The sequence below is a fragment of the Myxocyprinus asiaticus genome, chromosome 32 (genome assembly GCF_019703515.2).
Source record: "Myxocyprinus asiaticus isolate MX2 ecotype Aquarium Trade chromosome 32, UBuf_Myxa_2, whole genome shotgun sequence".
Taxonomy (NCBI): Eukaryota; Metazoa; Chordata; class Actinopteri; order Cypriniformes; family Catostomidae; genus Myxocyprinus; species Myxocyprinus asiaticus.
In genome coordinates, this window is record NC_059375.1 from 21,919,635 (window position 1) to 21,942,556 (window position 22,922).

The following is a 22,922-nucleotide window of genomic DNA, read 5'->3' on the forward strand; positions in this document are numbered from 1 at the left end:
GTTTTCTGTTCCTGTGATACATTTTTTAATGCAAATGATATATTTATTTGTCTCAGTCAGGAAGGCTTTGTTCGGATTAGTGCTATTCCTCCAAATTCAGTTCCTTAACCCCAGAAACAATCTCAAGTCTACAAGGCAAAGTCTGCTTAATCTAGAGAGCTAATTATACACTTATTAGCTGTACTGACACATTTTATTCTTAGAACTCAGTGTGAGGATGTTAAAATGGTAGTGAGCTACATGCACATCTATTATTCCATTGACACAAAGCGATTTGTAAATCCCAAGTGCACTTGGCTTGGCAGATTTGAAGAATAATAATCTTATAATTAAGCTCTTCCACTTTTAATATACTGTATGTTTGATATATAATTTATCTCTGGATATGGATTTAATGGCACACCATTTATATTTAATACAGCATTTATTCAATCCATGAGTCATATGCATATGGATAAGATATTCTGGATTTATTAATCTATAATGCTGGTGCTCAATCATTTTAAGGGATGTAAAGAACAAACAAAAAAACAAAAAAAATGGACTTCAGTCATCTATTTCCTTCAAAAATTGCTAATTGGGGCAGTGCACACTAGCTGTCAAGACTGATAGAAACAGTGCCAGACTTGCCAGTATTACATTCTTCAACACCAGATGGGTTATTGTTCTTCAAAATGATTTATTTGTAAATCTGAAGTGAATGAATGTTTCTTCTCATATTTTGGCTAATCAGAGCATAAAACTTCACAATATTTGTTTACACTAAAGTGTAAACACTGGCTCTATCAAAACATTGCTCTGTTTTTTGAGTGTCTCCTCCAGCCCGACACAGCAACTTTGCTCAACCAGTGATTTGAGTTTGGCTTTCTCTTTGGACGACCAATGACAGACAGGGAGCGTGTTCGGGAAACATTTTTGAAAGCAGTCATTGTTTTTGCAATTATGTACGGTGCCGCTAGATGCACAGAAATTACATGTCACTTTGAACCTTATTTAACCAATAAACAGACAAGTTTAGAGAAATTTTTCAGGGCATTTTTTCATGCTTTTCAGGACTTTTACATTTTTCTCCCTCTCTTTCACAGGTTTTCAGCACTTCACCATGCAGCTCTCACTGGCACTACTGACCTGCTGTCTCTGCTGTTGGAGGCACAGGCTACCGTGGACATAAAAGACAGTAATGGTGAAACGCTGTGCCATTTTTGCCTTATACTGCTACAGATCAGTCAGTCAGTTTAGTGCGCATGTCCTTACTTTGCATTGCTTTGTATCAGTTTAATGTTGCATCAAAACAGATTGAATAAGACAGTCAATACAAGGGTAGTTGACTTGTATATCGTGTTTGTCGACATTCAAGATTTCAAGTTGATATATATGGGAAAGTGTACTGTATATATTGGGTACTGTAACTGGTCATTATTTTTAAGCTGTGTTCACATTACAATTTGCACTCCATTCACTCCCATTCAAACACGTCCAAATGCAGGAGACCAAAACGCAAGCTCATGCAAAGAAATTTCGTATTCCGATGCAGATGAAACTTCCAGTTTGTTGAACTGTCTCCTGCAAATTTGTATGATAAGAAGACATGTGACCAATAGAAGATCGAAAGGTCACTCGCTGACCTTTTGGCTCATTACAAAGAATACATATTTCAAAGCTGCATGTTTTTATTGTTGCAAGACAGTAAGTAGACACTGTATTTTAACATATTTAATATGACAGCATGGCAGATTTGATGAATAATAATCTTATAATAAAGCTCTTCCACTTTTAATATACTGTATGTTTGATATATAATTTATCTCTGGATATGGCTTTAATTGCACACCATTTATATTTAATACAGCATTTATTCAGCATGATATAATTTCCTGTCCGATGTGGTGTCCGCAATAATTTTGCATACTCAAAGGCAAACCCTAAAGTGACCGTTGCTTTAATCAGCTACTGTATTTGCTTTCATTAGTTCATTTTTAATGGTCCTATGATGTGACAAATGTAATGATCAAAGAATGATCAAAATACTGTTTAAAATAGTTTTAGTAAAAAAAAACTACCCAATAGTCAACTTTATTTTGCCAGTGGTTTTCACAACACTTGCATTCACAGAGCCTCTTTTTCAACTATACTACAGACAAAAAGCTTATAAACTTTTCATACAATTCCTAACCCATATTCATAATTTCATAACCCTAAAATACAAAAGACTCCAAGGAGTCTAGAAACATACATGGATTACTGTGGACATGGACTGAGCATAGAAAAACTTTTAATAGAAAAATAGAGGCCCCTACCAAGGAAGGCACAGTCTTTTTCTATGTAGTGGGACTTGAAGCTGTAAAAATAATGATTTTCTGCTTTTACCCACTGTTCTAGGTATGCGTCCGTTGCACTATGCTGCCTGGCAGGGGAAGGCTGACTCTGTACTAATGCTGCTGAGAGCTGGAGCTTCTGTGAATGGGGCTTCACAAGATGGACAGATCCCTCTCCACCTGGCCGCACAATACGGACACTATGAAGTGGTATGTAGCTCACTTTTCCTCCAGTTTTGTACCTGTTTGTAATTACATAAGGAGGACAATGTCAAGAGTCACGTTGGGTTTAGACTGCCACTTGCATGAAAGTCCATTTTACTAAAGTGGGTGTGGTTGACTGGTATGATATGTACTGATGGCGTTGATGTACTGATGAACTGATATAGCCTGGGCAGCTTTGAGTGAGTGAACAGTGTGTCAAAACACATTGTATAACCATCACCAACTCAGCAAAACCTGGTTCAGTTTGGGTGGCTCATGAAAAACACTTTTAGAGCAGGTGGTTTGGTAACCTTCTGTCCAGGGATAGAAACTGTAGGGAATTTAATGTTTCCGGTTCCGAGTTATTCATTCGGCAGCTGCATTACACTGACCATGCTGTAGATTTAAAAGAACCATCTCTTAAAGCCTAATTTATACTATGAAACAAGCTGAACTTTTTTCTCTTGGACGAACTAAAGCACCCTAGTTGAACGAAGCTGTCATTTATACTGAAGCTGTCTGTTATATGGCATCATTTTAAAATTAGTTTGTTGAGGGTGATGTCACTGTGTTTAATGTACTGTTCCAGCCACGAAAGTAATGCCAATAATGCAAGTCTTTCTCTCTGCCACTTTTAGCGCTGCATCGCTTCTTTGTTTTATGTGTCACAGAGCCCCTTCCACTTTTGGCGCAAGTTATCTGATCTGACTTTATAAAAACTGCAATCTCCGCAGTGATCAAAGATGGGTGCAAGAAGTGCTCAAAACATGCAGAGCAGGTAATGAAACAGAATGAGATCTCCTTTTCAGAGTTGTAACTTTTAAAAGTGGCACGAGATACATGATAGGAGTCAAAGACATCTGTGTAGTCCATGCTAATATCCATCCCTATCAATTCAAAATAGTCCAGATGGGTCCCCTTTGATATTCAGGAATAGTTAGGCCATACTAGGCCTGTTTGTCCTGCTCTCTCTCTCTGAGTATGAATGGAGTGCCAGTGGGCGGGGCCAAGGGTGCGATGATGTAAAAGTAGGTGTTGAGGTTTTATCGCTGTAGCTTCTGTGCATCTTATCATGTGGCTTGTTGAGCACATTACTGTGGAGACATAGCGTGTGTGGAGGCTTCATGCTATTCTCCACGGCATCCACACACAACTCACAACGCGCCCCACTGAGAGTGAGAACCACATTATAGCGACCAAGAGGAGGTTGCCCCATGTGACTCTACCATCCCTAGCAACCGGCCAATTTGGTTGCTTAGGAGACCTGGCTGGAGTCACTCAGCACGCTCTGGATTTGAACTCGTGACTCCAGGGGTGGTAGTCAGCATCTTTACTCGCTGAGCTACCCAGGCCCCCACGGGCACAGACATTTTGATAAAAGATGTACACTGAATGCACTGTAAGTCACTTTGGATAAAGGTGTCTGCTAAATGCATACATGCATAAATATTAATGTTCATCTTCCATATTGTCAAAAGGTTTTCACTAAATGCTTTCATCTCTGTCTTCGCACTCGTTATTCAAAATAAATGGGCAAAAAGGCTGAATGTAGGATTTCTTTGATAGTGACTCAGGAATATGCTGTGGATCAAACCAAAATATTTGCTTTTGAGGCTGTTTACAGAGCTGCTAGATGAAGAGGATATGTGGCATTTAATGTTTTGTAAAGAAAATGGAAGCCCTGGAAAATGCAAGACTTGTCGTTGCATGCTCAAGGCAAAACAGTGGTCCCCAACATAGATAGCATTACTCTGCAGGTCCAGGGCTTTGTTTTAAAACAATGTGTTTTTTCAGTTAGTCTTGCTGTGTATTTGACACCTCTCAGAACCAGGTTAGAGTGGCCAATGGTTTGGCTCAAAATGCAGAGTATTCCCTTTCCAGAAGTCATATCTTTCTCACAAATCATGTCACAGGATATGCTTTGTGCTAGATAACATAATATATTTTAACAAAGAATTCAAAGCATTTCTATGCCCTTTCCCTCGAATTCCTTGACCTTCCTGGATGTCATTTCAGCTTTTCATATGCGAGTAGACTAAAATCAATATGGCTTGTGACATTGTCCTTCTATTGTGTCATTGTGTAATTCCAGAAGCCTTATGTATCCAGACACGGCTCCTCTGCCCTTTCACTATATGTCTGTGTTTGTGTGTGTCTACTCAGTCTGAAATGCTACTGCAACACCAGTCCAACCCTTGCGCTGTCAACAAAGTAAAGAAGACCCCTCTGGACCTAGCCTGTGAGTTTGGCAGACTCAAGGTAAGTGAAGAGGAGATTTTGTGATGTCACTACATCTGTTGTAACCTGGCCTGCCCCTACACTTCAGGGGGATAAATATATCTTTGATTTGTGCTCTTCAATTAAAATTTCACAAAATATCATGTTAAAGGGATAGTTCACCCAAAAATGAAAATTCTCTCATCATTTACTCACACTCATGCCATCCCAGAAGCGTACGACTTTCTTTCTTCTGCTGAACACAAACATTAAAGTCTTAAATATTGATCTGTTTCTCATCTACACCAATCATATAGCTTCTGAAGATATGGATTTAACCACTGGAGTTGTATGGATTACTTTTATGCTGCCTTTATGTGCTTTGCTAACCTTTAAAGTTCTGGCCGCCATTCACTTGCATTGTATGGACCTACAGAGCAGAGATAGTCTTCTAAAAATCTTTGTTTGTGTTCAGCAGAAGAAAGAAAGTCATACACATCTGGGATGGCACAAGTAAATGATGACAGAATTTTCATTTTGGGTGAACTATACCTTTAATGGTGACTAGAGGTGCCAATGTAAAGTGACATGACAAAAAAATAGAAAGTTATACAGCTAATAAAAACCTTGCAACCTACCCACACAATGGTGACAAACAGTAGTAAACAGAATTAACATTTGTTTAAGAGTTATAGGCTTATTATCGCATCTTCTTGATAACTGTTAGAGGGAGTTGACATACATTAGCCCTTTCTAAAACCAAGGCATAAAATACATTTTCATTACAATAAAATGTATATAAGCCTGTGGGTCACAAATGATCTTGACACACCTGAATGTGTTTGACTAGGTAAAAGTTGAATAGACTGACTTGTTAATAAAATAGTTTCAGAAAGTTATGGATGATTAAAATTAACTCAACTGTCCATTAGTTTGGGTGTTTAGGAAAGTACTCAAACCGTTGTCAATAACCCTAGTCCGTAAGGCTTGATTTTATTTCATTTAACAATTTGAGGTACAAATATTTAGATTTTACCAAAGGGTAAAGCTGCATTGTTCAGCAAATTTTTCAGTTCATTAACACGAGATGAAATGGTGCCGTGAATGTGCAGGGGAATCATTCAGCTAATATTTTGGTATTTTCTGCATCAATAGAGTGAGCGTTTAATCTAATTTTAAATAACTGTGCCCTTTTCAACATCTATCTGAGTTATCCAACTCTAAAAACATGCTCATAGCACTGAAGATATTTCCACACTGCATTCTCGAAGATAATTATAAGCAGGAGTTTATGACATAACAGAGCTTGAATGAGGTCTTGATTATTTTTGTGAAGACAGTATTACATATGCATTCAGTGGCAAAGAATATCACTAGGCACATACAAACTGCTTACAGTGGCACCCTGCACAAACTGGGGAAATCAGGATAAAAGGCTTGGGAAAATGGCTTTTCTGACAGTTTTCTGAAGAAGTCCTGTTGAGAGATCTTTAATTCACCTTAAACTAGATTTGCAAGGGTGAACTGTTTCTATTTAATCTTTTGCCCAAGTCATTTGGAATTATAGAATGCAAATGCTGCAGAGAGGCAGGCTGATGGAATGAGTCTAATTTAGCAGCGCACCAGCGAGTCAGTTGCTGGGCTGCAGGAGGATTCTGCCCCGGTTGGAAACTGAATTCCATTTGACACATTCTCAATGCCAGATAGTACGTAGTCATATGCCTGGGTTGACAACTCTTTCTGGTTAGTTTCCTGCATTGTAAATTGGCACTGGCAACTTGTTTAGAACATGAGTCTACAACCTTTTTCAGTCCAAGGACCTCTGTTACTTATTGAATAAAACTGAGTGTTACATTTTAAGCCAAGCCTGTAATAACATTTGTATAGTACCATATTGATAATAAATGTACATAGTTATACACTTGTACATTATATATAAATTTTAGTGAAAGCATTTTAATGTGACATCTTTAGTTTAAGTTAACATGTTATTGTATTTCTTTAACGTATATTTAAAAAAAAATCTCACAAAAAATATTTGAGATCAAATAATTATTGCCGAACCCCCTGCAGTACCACTGCGGACCCCTGTTGTAAAACGTTGGTGTGAACAAAAGTAGATAACACTGGAGTAGTGTCTGCCTGACAGGTAAACACACTTCCATTTTACTTTCCCTCAGGTGACCCAGCTGTTGTTGAGCAGTAACATGGTGGTAGCTCTCTTAGAGGGGAATGGGCGAGATAATACCCCCCTACACCTTGCTGCTCGCAATGGCCATAAGGACATCATCAGGTTTGCTTTTCACTGGCTAATAAAATGTTAATTCTATTATGTTTTCCTATATCTTATCTCCCTCTCAGTTTACATCTACTTTTATGTATTTTTAGCAGACACTTTTATCCAAAGCGTCTTAAAGTCAAGTGCTTTCAAAGTATATATTTTATCAGTTGAAGTGTTTTCTGGGAATATAACCCATAACTTTTTTCAGTGCCATGGTCTACCAGTTTTAAATTTAATGCTTTTTTGCATATGGCAGACGTTTTTATCCAATGCAAATTACAGTGCATTCAATATACAGTACATTATATTTTTTATTAGTCTGGAAATCAAACCCTTGACCCTTGTTTTGTTATCGCCATGGTCTACCAGTTGTAACTGTAATGCATTCATACATTTGGGAGGCTTTTCTATCCAATGTGATTTACAGTGCATTCTAGGAATATATTTAATCAGTTTATGTGTTCCCTCCCTGGGAATCGAACCCATAACCTTGGTGTAGCTAGTGCCATGCTCTGTCAATTGTAACTGTAATGCATTTATTCATTTGGCATAATTTTTTATCCAAAGCAACTTACAGTACATTCATGGTATATATTTTATCAGTTTATATGTTTTCCCTGGGAATCGAACCCATGACCTTGGTATTGCTAGCACCATTGTCTACCAGTTGTAACTGTAATACATTTATGCATCTGGCAGATGTTTTTATCCAGTGTGAATTACAGTGCATTCAAGGTATATATTTTATCCATTTATGTGTTCCCTGGGAATCAAACCCTTGACCTTGGTATTGCTAGTGCCATGGTCTAACAGTTATAACTGTAATGCATCTCTGCAAGTTTTTATCTAATGCTAATTGCAGTGCATTCAAGGTATATATTTGATACATTTACATGTTCCCTTACTGGGACTCAAACCCACAACCTTGTTATTGCTAGTGCCATGCTCTACTAGTTTTAATTGTAATGCATTTATGCATCTGGCAAACTGGAAGGTTTTTTTTTAATCCAAAACAGTTTACAGTATACTGCATTCAAGGTATGGTCCCACTTTATATTACGTGTCTTTAACTACTATGTACTTACGTTAAAATACACACAATACAATGTGTTATTGTGTAACTACATGTTGTTCTGCAAAATTCTCACAAGATTCAGATTGGCTGCTACTGAGATTGAGATACAGGTAGGTTTAGGAGTATGGGTGAGGTAAGGGTTAGGGGTTAGGGTTGGGGTAAGGTTAGGTTTAGGGGGTAAGGTTAACAGTGTAATCTACAGATGTAATTAAATGCAGGTACTTTAAATGTAAGTACAATGCAACAACACATATGATATGTACATAATAAGTATATTGTATCAAATGCTTAAGTACATAGTAGTTAAAGATACCTTATAAAAACTGTAGGTATACATTTTATCCTTTTATGTATTACATGGAATCGAACCTTGGCATTGCTAGTGCCATGCTCTACCAGAAAAGTTACAGGAGTGTTCTAGACCTATCTGCTTATTTCTTCAAACTGATGTTGTAGATCAAGAGGAGAGGTGCTGTGTTTTTTTAGGTACTTGCTTGCAGAGGTGCAAAAAGAGAGTGAGAGAATATGTGTGTGTTTGTACGCATGAATACCAGGGGGAGGGTGTCTGTCTTTTTTGCGACGTAGTGTGGTGTCAAGCAGGTGGTCAGGCAGGCTTTGGCAGGCAGCTTTGTTGACATGTTTGTCGAACAAGTGAGGTGAAGAGACGGGGGTGTGGAATGAGCGTGTGGACAGATAGAGTGGAGAGTAGATAGATGAGTAGTAGATAAATTGTGCGTGCATTTGGAGGTGTGGGCATGTGTTGACCCGAGCTGCCCTCCTCTCTGTGTGTGTGTAGTTAGAGGCCTGTGAGAGCACTGTGATGTTAACATGCATCGGAATGAGGCCAAATAGGGTTACACCAGCCAGTCAGCTGCTCTGACATGCTCTTCTAGCAGTAACCATATATGAAAGTTCACGCTGCAGCTCTCTCCTCTCCAAAGCCTTCCTGGAATGCATCTTGTAAACAAGGAAAAGATGGACATAGGTAACAGGAGGCCGCATTGAGCTTAGGAGTATAAATCATTCAATTGCTTAGTCTCCTTATAAACATAATGACTATAATTAACAAACAGATTTTAGCAGGAAGTAGATACTTTGTGATGTTTAAACAAGGAATCAATTAACTCGATTATCAGCATTTTGTTGAGGTGTAATTATTGTCATGGTGACTGGAATAGTTTACCCAAAAATAAAAATTCTATCATCATTTACTCACCCTCATGTTGTACAAACTTGTTTTACTTTCTTTCCTCAGTGGTACACAAAAGGAGAAATTTGGAATAATGTGCTGGATGCTTTTTTTTTTCCATATAAAGAATGTGAAATGGGATTGGGGCTGTCAGGCTCCAAAATGACAAAAAAGCACCATAAAAGTAGTCCATATGACTTGTACCCTATATTCCAAATCTTCTGAAGCCATACAATAGGTTTGTGTGAGGAACAGACCAAAATGTAAGGTGTTATGTATTGATAATCTTTTTCTCTGCTGAAGCTCTCAAATGGAAAGAATCTGAAATTTGTGTTTCACAGAAGAAAGTCATATGGGCTTGGAGTGACATGAGGGGGTTTAGTAAATTAGCAGAATTTTAATTTTTGGGTGAACTAGCCCTTTAAGAGAAAAGAAGGCCTTTAATCTTTTCAGTTAGTTTAATAAATCAATAACAGTTGTTCTTTTTTTAATTTTTTTATAAATAATGTTTGTAAAATGGAACCTGCACTGCTGCTTTAGATACTGAACCCAGAAGTGACACTCTCTTTATAAGAAATTATTGATGATCTAGGGGCTGTTTTTGTTGCTCAGGGAGTTTAAATTGCCATGACATTTGACCCCTTGCTGATGGAACTTTGTCATGTTGTTTCAGGGTTCCCCACTCACTGTGCAGTTTTAAGTGTTGATTTTGGTTTGTAGTTCTTTTGCTGGAGGCATAACAGCAAAAATTCTCATCTTAACTTTGTTTTGCAAATACTGCTGTGCTTGCCTAATGTTCTGTTAATTATGTATTAGTGAATTTAAAGATGAAGTTGTGTAAAGTGCCAATCAATTTCACAAATCTTGAAATCTTGAAAGAAGACAAGATCTTCCCTGTATTAGGTAGATTTTCAATAAAAGTCACCCATGCTTGATTCTGATTGGTCAATAACAGCATTCTGTGGTCAAATATTTTTGTTTAATGACCATGAAACTGCATAACTACAAACTGCAAGTTCCAGAGAAACCATTTTCTTCACAGCTGTGCTAGTTTCATGCCTCTCGTATCACTCTGGGTTTCCTTTCTTCTCAAACAACATGATTTCAGCCAAGATAAATATTTAATATCCATTTATTTATTTAATAAGAAACCATGTAATAAGCTAACGGTCATTAGAGCAAAAAAAAAAAAAAAAAACAAACAAAAAAAATAAATAAACCCATTCAGGGTGAAACAAGATGCTGATTATCTTTTCAGGGTTTATTTTGTGATAGTGACCAGCTGGGCATTATCCCTTACGTAGTTTATTAAAGACATAAATTATTTTGTTTGTATCTTGTGGACTGGATGGCTTATGTGTCTGTGCTATCATTCATATTTAGACTGCTGCTGAAAGCTGGGATTGACATCAACAGAACTACTAAAGCTGGTACAGCTCTGCACGAGGCTGCCCTCTATGGGAAAACAGAAGTAGTAAAACTGTTGCTTGATGTAAGTGAATTAGAAAAAACATAGAACAGTGTTGTGAATACTATAGTTACACAGCAGTGTACACAACTGTGATAGCAGCTACTAGGAAGGTTGTCCACCATTTTCCAGTTATATTAGAGCACAATGACATATTACTTTTGTGATGTATGATTGTGTGTTTCTGTCCGTTTCAATCCAATGCTTCACTCTATACCACTTAGGCTGGAATTGATGTGAACATCCGCAACACCTACAACCAAACAGCCCTGGACATTGTGAACCAGTTCACCACTTCACATGCCAGCAAAGAAATCAAACAACTTCTAAGAGGTTTCTTTCTTTCTTTCTTTCCTCATTCTGCTATACTTCATACTTCATTTATGTCAGGCTATCAGCCTTCATTCATTGTTATCTTTTTGCCTAGATGTAGACAATAAATTGTTTGAGGTGTGTTCAGTTTTGTGTTTTCATTTCTGTTGTGGGTGTGTACAGATATAATAGAACCTGTTTGTTTCCATGTTATAGAGTTGCATAACATTACTGCTCCGGGGAATAACAATAGCAACCATACCTGGAGATTCAACTAAAAGTTTTGATTGTGTGTGTGTGTCTGGTTCAACAGGCTTGCGTGCTGTCTGTATGTGTGAAATTAAAACTGTACTGTTCTACTATGTCTCCTGTAATCCAGTAACTTGTTGTATTTGAAGTATGCGCTTTGATATGAGCACTAATACTAATACTTATGGCATAAGGAGCTGTGTTTGAAGATGAGAGGTGTTTAGACTCCCTGTTCTGAGCTTCACTTCCCATTAAATATTCAGGAGATGTGCTCAGTGCTTCAGAGTATTTAAACACTGCATTACTGCTCTTTAAGTTCTCTTCATTACACTTCTTTATTTCAACCCACAATGTCTCTTCATTTGAGGTATAAAATCCTTAGGTTCTCAGGTAGTAATTTTGTGTATCCTGGGAAGGAAGACCTCACAAATTGTTTAAGATCACATTAGTTACACCGCCAGGGAGCGATATTGAGTTTGCAGGTAAAGCCTGTTGAGGATTGATGAATATTTTCATGGCATCTGTCTCTCTTTTTCTCTTATTCTCACTATTTCTTCCTTATATTGCCCTGTGTCATGTGACATTAGATGCCAGTGGAGCATTGCAAGTGAGAGCATTGAAGGACTACTGGAATCTCCACGACCCCACTGCACTCAACATCCGGGCAGGAGATGTAATCATGGTAGGCTTGATTATTTTCCATGCAAACTCCCCTCTGTTTCTCACAAGAGGTGTCCTAATTTGATACTGATATGATAATTATACTGGTGTATAATGTGTGTGTTATGTATTAGGCCTAGATAATAGGCATATAAGTGTTTGAGGATTGGCAGGCTTGCAGGCTTACTGAATTACTAAACCGTGTTTTAATGAATCACAGAAACATAAAAAACAAAAAAGTTGTTTAGGGCAGTGATTCTACATAACCCAGTGGGGTTTTGCTTTGTAAAACCTGTAAAGCAGAAATGTAACTTGTTGTTTTAAACCCATATGACTTTCTTTATTTTGTGGAACACAAAAGATGTTTTATTGAAGATCACAATCCATCTTTTTAGTACAATAGCAGTGGATAGTGCCTCCCTTTAAAGCTTAAAAAAGCACTTAAAAATAGTTTATAAAAATGTTTTATTGTAAATGATATCGGATTAGGTTTGGTCTTGGCAAACCATATTTACTTTATGCACGCTGCTGCTGCTTGACATTAGTCAATATGCTGCTGCTGTTTTTGGAAACGTTCTGCATCTAAGATGAGAGAGACATGCTGCTACTACCATATAACATCAGTTAAACCCCACCCCCACCCCCCAACATTGCGAAAAACACAAGCTATCTATGTGCAGAATAGCGCAAATGCAGCTACCACTAACCTAAAGCGAATCTAGAGCCCTGCTGAGATCCTGGGTTCAAATAAAACATGCAGAATTGGCAGAACCTGTGAACTTGGTCCGGAATCGATCCATAATTAGTGGCTTGTGTATGTGTGTGGATTGAGTCCACTGAGTACTCAGAGCTGTTTCATCTTAGAGGTGAACCACAAACTCGTCATAAGATTCTCATCGGCCGAAAGGAAGAGAGGATGCAAGGGGAATGTGGAGTTCCAGGTTTGCAGGTAGCGGGACAGGGCAGAGAGAGCACAGTTGACAATTGATGTACCTTTGCTGAGCTTGTCAGTTTTTGAATGCTAAAAGGAAGATAGTGAATTGGTGGTTGTCAAGAGAAACATCTGAAATGGTGAGGTCTAGTGAAGGATTGAATGAGAGTTTTACATGTGAATTCTCCAGACCTTAAAAACCAATAAAAAGCTTTGAGGAAAACACATTCCAGAAGGCTGACTGTGTAATCGTCAAAACCCAGCCCTTAAACATTGCAGCTTCTTATGAAGTAACAATAATGTGAGAGGCAAGTGTTAATCGTTGAAGGGGGATTCTTTCTTAAGTCCATTCAAGAGCAACCGAATGGATGGATGGCCAAGAAGTCTAATGATGTTAGGATCCTTCAGTTGCAGATGAAATTGAATGCTTGCTAGGGTGGCTTTGATAGAGTCGAGTTGCAATTTAAGAGAGTTAAAACAATGTACTATGAAGGCACATACAGTATGATGAACAGGTTTATTGGAAAAATGGGAACAGAAAACCCAGCACAGAAAGATAGGAAATAAGCCCAGGCAGAGTCGTAAGATTTGAGTGTGGATTTAAACATCCCGACCTGTATATTTGGCGCGGATAGTCACGTATGAAGAAAGTAATTCTAGTAATTCTTGTTTAAACTAGAACCTTACACGACTTGACGGAAAGGTGGGCATCTTAAGCCAGTAGGCAGGGCTTCTGGGCATAGAGCATGACATTTCTAGAATTAAAAATGGGAAAGGGTGTCAGCAATCTTATTATTTAAACCTGGAATGTAGGCAGCATTTAGAATGAAGTTTTTAATTATGCAAGTTCATCTGAGTAGACAAACTAAGTGATTGAGAGAGGGAATAAAAGATCGACCATTATTTATAAAATTGACCACAGTTTTTTTGTCTCATAAGAAAGTGATCCATTTACCTTGCCATTCCTTACCCCACAAAAGGCACTCGATTATTACGGGGTGAGTTCTTTTGAGATTTAGACTCATGGGAAAGAGAAAGGATTTCGGTTGGCCAAGTTTCTGCAAACTATTTCTTTTCGAATATTCCACCGAAGCTTATTGAGGGAGCTGTGTCTGTGTAAATTTGGAGGGAGTTTGAAGTTTCTAAGTAGTCATTGTAGAAAAAAGATAAACTGTTCAATCATTTAAAGGACTGGCAGCCTTGATCAAGAATTACGGGGTCTTGAAGGTTTGGAACAGATGTAAACAGCTTGAGAAGTCTGTAGATAAAAGCGCGCCAGTGAGGAATAATTTGCGTGGCAAAATGTAGGTGCCGTAACAGAGAAAGTAAGTTGTGCTTAGATAAAGATTTTGCGGAAACAAAAGAGGACATGCATTGACTAATGCGGGCAAGAGGAAGAGAGGCTACCATACACTGGCTGTGTCTCGTTTGGAAGGATGCGTCCTCTGGAGGTTGCATTTGTCGGCCGCAAACATCATCGAGGCTGTCTCGTTTCAGACACTTTCATTCGACACTTCGAATTCAGCCTTCGAATGCGACCTTCTTTCACGGGAATTCGGAGGATGCATGAGGTGTATCCTTTGTGGGCACTCATAACCCACAATTCTTTGCTTCAATGGAAATGTCTAAAAAAAATGACGCCAATTTGCCTGTAAATATGATGTTCAAACGCAAGGAATGTTAAAGTACCTCTGTAGATGGGTGCAGAATATATAATATGTATTATTATATTAATATATAATTAAAATAAAGTATTAGACTAAAAGTACACCTGTAAAATCTATTTTCTTTTCTCTTTACATCATTATAACTCTCCTAAAATGTACCTCATACATTTCCTTCCAGAGGGACTTTGTTCCCTTCTCACTCAAAGCGCTTGTGCTTATTAAAGAGTGGCGTGCTGTCATAGCAACCATGTTACGTTCCGTTTTCGTTTGTCCTACGAAGGCCGTCTCGTTTAAATGAGGCTTTTTTAAAGGAGGACACTGGGTATACTGCAGCCTTCAAAGGACGCATCCTACCTAGCATGCAGCCTTCCAAACGAGGCACAGCCACTGTCAAGGTTAATTCTTAGGAACTCTAATGAAGTGGTAGGACCGATTGTTTTTTCTTCAGAGAGGGGCACGCCAAGTATAAGGAAAACAGACCTTAAAGTAGAAATACCTCAGTCTGGCGGGGATCTCGGAAAATCGACCACAAAAAAATCGTCTAACAGGTGTAAAACAAGAGTTATTTATGTTAATTGAGGAGGATCCAGCAAAGCGCTTCTGATAGAGTGCCGAAGAACTGTAGAATATTATGCAACCAAAAGCTAGCCGGATGGCAAAGTATAATTTTGACCGACACTTGACTCCAAAAAATGCCATTAGGATGGATGGAGAGGCATGGTTTTCAAGGCATCTGTGATGTTGGCTTTCCCTATCCAAGCACCTTTGCCACCTGTTTTAATAAATTTAATGGCATGGATTACTGAAGCATAGGACAAGAAGAAAATGCCAGAGGGAATGAGACTGTTAATGCTAGGAACTGAACTATTGTGGGGAGCAGATAGATGTATAATGAGGCATTTTTTACCAGATATATTTCCTCGTAGCAAGACCTAAGGGATTGATTATTAAATGGAGAATGCAGAGAATGGAGAATTAGTAAATAAGGAGCCAGTTAAGTAGCCCTTCTCCACCTCCTTTTGAATTAGGTCTGTCTACCTGTGTACTAGGCCTAGGCCTATCTACAAAACTACATTGGGCTCAAGTGCTGATTTTTTTATATGTGACAGGAGGAGGGGATGAAGCAAAGACCAGCTAGAGAACCTTGTAAGAGACCAGAAATTTGAAAGTTAATGAAACATTGATTAGGATGCCTAGATACATTTTTTTGAGAGTTCTTGCACATTGATTGGATTGGAAGGATATTTATTAATTTTCATGGTCCGGTTTTGTACAGGAACATTAAGACCCTCTTGAATGTAAAGAGAGAAAGGCTTGGTTCTGGGCTCAGGAATAGAAGACAATGCAAGTTGATCCTGTGCTGTTTGAAACACTGTTCTAGGGCACAGTTTTGCAAAATTCGCGAAGGAACCGCAGATAGGACAGGAGATAGCTTGGTGAACTGTGAAGTGCCTACTTATGAATTCCAGATCAACCATGGCCCAGTCAAGCCTCAAATTAAAACATTGAATGTAAAGGGCAGCTTAGTTGAAAAGGACTTTTGGTACTCTAGTGTTTTGTGGTATGTGAGGGCATAATCTGATATGATTGTATGGTAGGTGTCCAGTTCAACACGCCTCTCAGGAAACATTTTACAGATTGTATCCCTATACTGTACACTCCAAAGGAAACATTACATTCTGCTAAGGTGAGACTTTTAGAAAGCCTGGGGTCACACTCTTTCAGAGCGACAGAGACATCGCCACAATCCACTTTGCACCTATCTATAAATCTAGAAGAGTACAGTAAATTTTGTATTAAATTAATGTTGTTTCCTGCTAATATCTGGCAAAGGGTATGCAGTATTGCTGGTGCAGAAGGGATGAATGGTTAACTGTAGACAGAAGCCAGGATAACTGAAGCCAAAGCAAAACGCTGAGTGAGGTCATTTTTGACATTACGAGGGATCTATTGGGAAAGCAGGAGTGGCAACGTGGCAAGCCGAGGAAGGCTGCGTGTGGGGATTTTCGAGCATTACAATCCAGATTGTCTATGGATTCTTTCATTGCCATTATTGTTGCGATGACTGGATCATGATTTGAAGCAGTGGTTCTCAAACATTTTTGTACCAAGGCACATCTTTGTAAATATTACATTTCCAAGGCACACTGTTTTTTCCTCAAAATACAATGATGCATCATAAATGATAAATAAACTGTTTTAAACAGTTAAACACTTAAAAAAAATATATATAAAAAAATGTACTACACAAATTTCATGGAATATTTGAAAAAGGTTATTTAGGTTGTAAGGACAAATCAGGGCTCTACACAAACATTTTTATTTAGGAAAAAATGCAAAAGAATAATTATGGATAAAAATAATATGATGATTATAAAACAATGTTTGTTTATTTTTTGGAACTTGCATTGACCTGGAATTTGCATAAGCGCAATGCCATGCAGCATCTTGGTAGTCTCATTATAAAGTGTGAACATTTCAACAGGATATGCAGTTTTAATAGGTTTTTGCTCTCTGGCAGTGCATGGTTACAATGTTATAATGCGCACCTCCGTTAGAAGCAGAATACCTCTCGCAGTTGTGCAAAGAGGTTCTTATTGTTAGAGTGACATTTCATGGTTATTTTTTTATGTTTGCGATTTTGCTTATCACTTTGAGTTAGACAAGGACACTGACATGCTGTTTACTGGTATCGCGCATTTAATGGATTCATGCATTTTTATTTGACTCGCTATTTTTCTCAGAAACTTGCGTTTGAGTGCGAGGTTAAGACATCATCCATTAATAATTAATTATTCAAAACGCTGTCCGTCATTTCTCGGTTGATGCGTGCACGTGAAAGTGAGAAGAGGAGAGCGCTCACAGCCATGTGAGACTGAGAAAACGGCGCTTTGAATGCATAACTAACTAACGTGCCTTTTTTAAATGTACTTGGTATATGATGCAAGATGCATCAGGGAGTTTTTATTCTGATTGTAGGTTGCAATAATAAGTTCATAACTTTGGGTGTAAGATCAGCTGTTACTCGCACCGGTGCAGCCAAATAAGTGTCCAAATTCGCACGCATTAATTTTCACTGGCAAATGCTGGAGCTCTGCAAATTCCATGGCACACCGGCACACTGTTTGAGAACCACTGATTTGAAGGTGTGTCAGGTTTTCACTTTTTAGCTGGAGGAATAGATACATGTCATGGTACATACCAGCACTGAGGTGTTTGCGCTTTGCCTTGGCTTTGGTATGGGCATGCATTGGCTGAGTTGTAGTCGGAGCTGGAGTTTCTTGAGAGGACAAAAATAATTCTAACAATACTTCGTGGGACAAACTGGTTGATGGAGATATTTTCCTGGTAAATAAATCCTCCAGGATTCTGGTAATTGGCCAGTCCGCTATGGAAACACGCTTTTGGGGCGAGGTGATCACTCAGCTGTGTTTTATCCGAAAGATTGACTTTTCCCTTCGTGTCTGCGGGTAGGGATTCCTTGATCTCATTGCAGATATCTTGTTAACCCCCTGAATTGACCAGAACATAGCCTCTTCTGGCTTGAAAATTTGAGGTGAGACATTTCTCCTCAAAGGAGAAATGCAAAAAGGAGATGAAATCAGTGAAGACAGAGGAAGTCAGCATGTGAATTCTACACAAGACTGCACTGAATGCAATGCAAGACTGCACTGCTGGACCTGTAGTTGAAGCTGATGACTAGTTTAATATTTTGACAGATGGGTGTAAATACCTTATTGGGTTACTTAGAGAGGTGTGTCGGGAACTGGACCTATTGGCCTGCGCCATTTAGAGCTTCCTAACTGAACTAAATAGGACATTTCATGCGTCACATTTCAAGTCTTCTGGAGACATATGATAAGTTTCAGTGAGAAACAACTTGAAATTTGAGTCATTTTGCAGTGAAAGTCTTTTAAAGGGAAGAAAACAAATTTGTCTATTTGTGCAGATGTCATTCATATCCAGCCTATGGGAAAAACAGATACTGAACTAATTGCAAATCTTCAATATTGTAATAATTTAATAACTTTACCCACATTTTATGGACTTAGCCTTTCATATGTATCAAAGAGGTTCTAGCTGCAAAGTGAACCATTGTAAGAATGGTAATTTTAATAATTTTAATTAATATCCTTTTATGTGTAAGTTAAAAGGAACACATTTATGGTTTGGTGTCAATGAATGGGTACTTCAGCCTTATTGATGGAGCTATGGGGTACGGAAGACAAAAAGGTTTAGAAACACTTGTGTAGGCGTATGGAAAAACAGTACAGATAGAGGTAGCTGTTTTAGAGCTTTTAATATTCATTAAGATTGAAGACAAAACACAGTTTCATATAAAATATCTCTAACTGATACAATCATGTTCTGAACATAAAAATTAGCAGTTGAGTAAATTAGTGAGGATGGTAATTTGGTGTTCCCACAGAGAACAATTTAGCTGCAGTCCAGCATGCTGCAACAGATCCTTGTCAATCAGCTTTTGATGTCTCACTCAAGTGAATGAAGTGTAGCTTGAGTTGTTTGTGCTGTAGTAGTGTTGATTCATTCTATTTTCAATATAGTGTGCTTCTACCCCCACTCAAAGGCTTGTTTATGTTCAGTGTCTGTTCTGTAGTGTGAAGCCTGAGGTGCAGTGCCACATGTATGCAAGGTCATTGTTCACACTCGGTCTGTCTGGATAGCTGTAGGCTGCAATTTCTGCTAGCATAAAACACAACTGTGCTTTTGTGAACATTGGGACATTACAGAAACATACAGCAGGCTATATCTACAGAGAGATGTCTTTTGGGTAAAATGTTTTTAAAAGCTAGCAGATATTTTCTGCAACTTCTTATTTCCCTTCCTAGAACCTAATTAACACAAAACTCAATGACTAATACCATGAGAAGATAAATATGAACTCCTATTCAAATCATTCCATACCATCATGTTGTTTCAAACCCGTATGACTTTCTTTCTTGTGCTCACACTAGAACATGCATTGTTTAGCGCTAAAAACATCACAGGTTTTTGTGTGAACACATGTCCCACTGTGAAATGAGCTCCTCTCACAGCACTCGTGAGCAGCGTTTGTCGAAATTTAACTAAAAAATGGCTTCAATTTTGGATTGTTTCCTCACTAAAACCAATCATATGCCTTAAGAAGACTTGGAATATGAGTTGTATGAACTACTTTTATGATACTTTGGGTACTTTTCACCCTTAAAAATAAGGAACTATACACGGCCAATGTACTGAGCAGACAGATATATTTTTTAAATCGTTTCCTTTTGTGTTTACATAAGAAAGAAAGTCATACGGGTTTGGATTAACATGAGGGTGAGAGAAGTTTTTTGGTTATGTTATGCTGGTGGAAATGGCAGTTTTCTAGTAGGGGTGTAATGATATATCGTGCCACGATACAAAAATGTGATGCTTTTTTTTATTGTGGATTTGAAAAATGAATCGCGATATAACATATAGAGTTAGATTTATCAATTTCTCTCAATTTTGACCAACAAAAAGTTTGAACAACAGATGGCATAGTCAGCATAGGTCTATTCACCATGCGTTGATCTGATGCATGATGCATCATATCTCTAAATAACCTTAATACTGTGTTACGGAGGTTACATATTCAATTATATACAATAGATGTTATTTGAAGAAGCACAAACCCTCATCGCTCGTTTACAATGAGGATTCAGATAGATCACTGATTGCTGATTTCCTCTGTAATGTGATTCAAGCTTACTGCAATTATAGTTTACATCTGGGAAGGGATCATTTTGACACATTTTGTGGTCAGTACTGCGTTATGATAAACATTGTTCATTATCTCATATTTATGCTCTTCTTAGCACGAGCCACACACAAGGTTTTATACTAAATACAATTCTCTGTCAGCGAGATTGACCATGTGTCTTTCATTGCTATACATGTTCTCTCTGTTATGTGTGGAATGCCAACTGACTTTATTCATCACATTGGTGAGTCATATAAGGAAAGGATCACAGGCTTGGCCATGAGGTTAGGGAAAAAGGTTTAAAGACTTATTTAAAACTGGATGACACACAGATCACTTGGCTTTGAATTGTATAGGGTGCAAAGCAGGCTATAATTAAATTAAAGGCTGTGAAATTATTTATAATCCCTTATCTAAAAATAAATGATGTCCCATTAACTATTGAGTTCTTAAAAAGGGTTTAAGAAGGTCACTCAAATCACTGAAAGTAACTTTATTTTGAAAGAGCAGTGTGCCCTGGAAATCCTGTCATCTTATTGGTCTGTTTCAGGTCTTAGAGCAGCACATGGATGGACGTTGGAAAGGGCACATCCACGACAGTCAGAGAGGTACTGATCGTGTGGGATACTTCCCTCCCTCCATCATAGAGGTCATTAGTCGCAGATCAGGTATTTTGTATATATGTGTGTTTTATTACTCAAACTGCAGAATCTTAATTTTTACACAATTAAAACATGTTTTACAGAATGTTATAGGATTGAAAAATCTGTTTATTTCCAGATTGAAATCAGATTTTTAATCCAAGATTTTCAATGTGGACTCAATACTTTTAAACCTCACTGCACATATTTAAATTGTGCATACTCAAGAAGTGCAGTTCTCATAAATTCCTTTAGAATTGTGGACATGTAGTCCATTGATAAAGGCACACACAGACACACACTCTAATGGGATTAACAGGAACAAATTGGAGGCAGTCGGATCAGCTTTATAGCCCTGTGTCTCCATGAAAGGGGAAGCAGGCCTTAGATTGCTAGTGCCTAAATAGAAAATCTTTTCCTGAAATGATACTGGGGTTTTTCCTGTGTGAGAGAGTGAGCACAGTGGCGGACTCAGCACTCTGCCATGTCATTGCTTTAACATCCTGCTGCTCACACGAAATTAGCCTCAATACTGCTGGAGAGGAGATGATGAAGGCAAAACAGCCAGTCCCTTCGGATCAAGACCCAACCATCATCGTGCTGGGCAGCTATTCTTCCATCCAGTTTATAATTTTTTTTGTAAACATCCTTGTCTTTTTAATTGTTACTTTTATTGTTTTTCAGTGTTTTTTATTTATTATTATTATTATTTTTTATTTATTTAGATCAGAAATTATAAACTGGTTTTGGTTCAGGACCCAGATTTTACATTAGACATCAAATGGCGACCCAACACAGTATCAAAATTGTTTATTGTAAAAAAGTAAACAAAAACGTCCTTAAATTCATACAATCATAAATCATAACATTTATTAATAATATATGGACTGCATAGACCTAATATTCCAATTTTTGTAAATGCATAAACAAAAGTGTGATTTACTTTAATGCATGGAAAATACACTGGGCAAAATACTGTACATTTTACTTGCCATCAAGTGCACCAAAATATTGTAATACTGAGTTTGATCAGAACTTTGACGTCAACAACAAAAGATATGGGAAGTGTTTTCTCCACCCTTTAAAAAGATGATATGCATATTTATTTTTCCATCATACTGTAACTATGCATGAATATGTGGTTAGTTCCATTTTATTTGCATTCAGCATTGTTTCAGCATTGTGACCCTATCAGAACTGACCCATTTTTGGGTTGCAACCCACTAGTTGAGGACCTCTAATTTAAATGTTACATGATTGAGGCATTTCAGAGAAAGTCTCATTTCATTTCTTGTATCATCTTTCATAATTAATTTGTATTTCCATAGTGCCTCATTTGTGTTTCCGTGTTGTGTCTATAGGGGGTGTTCTCTCCCGGCAGGCCTCACTGCCTATCCAGAAACATCACATTCTATCCAGGGTCCTGCCCCCACACAGTTCTAATCCCACCTCTCACACAGATGACTCCTACACCCTATACTCATCCACCCGTCCTGTCCTGACTCAACAGAACGGGCTGGATCAGCACCCAGGTAGCGTGAAAAGACTCATAGGCATGAATCAAATTATACACACATACACACACACACACACACATACACACACACATACACACACACACACACACACACACACACACAATCTCATCTCAAGACGGCATTCAAACTTAAATCTATTAGAGCAGGGGTCGGCAACCTTTTTGACATGGAGTGCCATTTTTTGTTTTCCTGATCAATGGCAATGTCTATTTTGCATTTTTCTAATTTAATCATTTTCATTCCAAATGATATTATCAGCATAACAGTTTAAGTGAAAACTGTGATACATTGCGAATTTTTACTCACTTGTTTATCATTCATCTTCATTGGACTTCTGTTTTTTGTGCAACTAGTGGTAAACATCATTCTTTACTTCATTATAGAGCAATTGAAGGGAAATAGACCAGTGCCAGTAAATAAAAAAATGTGAGGGATTAGCACAGCTTG

General features: G+C 38.0%; 1 protein-coding gene across 4 annotated transcripts in view; it reads left to right on the forward strand.

Moving 5' to 3' along the window:
• Positions 1–22,922, forward strand: part of LOC127423390 (caskin-2-like) — a 61,609-nt gene that overhangs the window by 19,385 nt on the left and 19,302 nt on the right. For all 4 annotated transcript variants that reach the window (XM_051667643.1, XM_051667646.1, XM_051667644.1 and 1 more), the window contains 9 exons: positions 1,086–1,183; positions 2,380–2,525; positions 4,683–4,778; positions 6,917–7,029; positions 10,665–10,773; positions 10,974–11,082; positions 11,898–11,992; positions 20,847–20,964; positions 22,299–22,469. In XM_051667643.1, the coding sequence (XP_051523603.1) occupies positions 1,086–1,183; positions 2,380–2,525; positions 4,683–4,778; positions 6,917–7,029; positions 10,665–10,773; positions 10,974–11,082; positions 11,898–11,992; positions 20,847–20,964; positions 22,299–22,469 (1,055 nt within the window). The remainder of the gene's footprint in view (positions 1–1,085; positions 1,184–2,379; positions 2,526–4,682; positions 4,779–6,916; positions 7,030–10,664; positions 10,774–10,973; positions 11,083–11,897; positions 11,993–20,846; positions 20,965–22,298; positions 22,470–22,922) is intronic.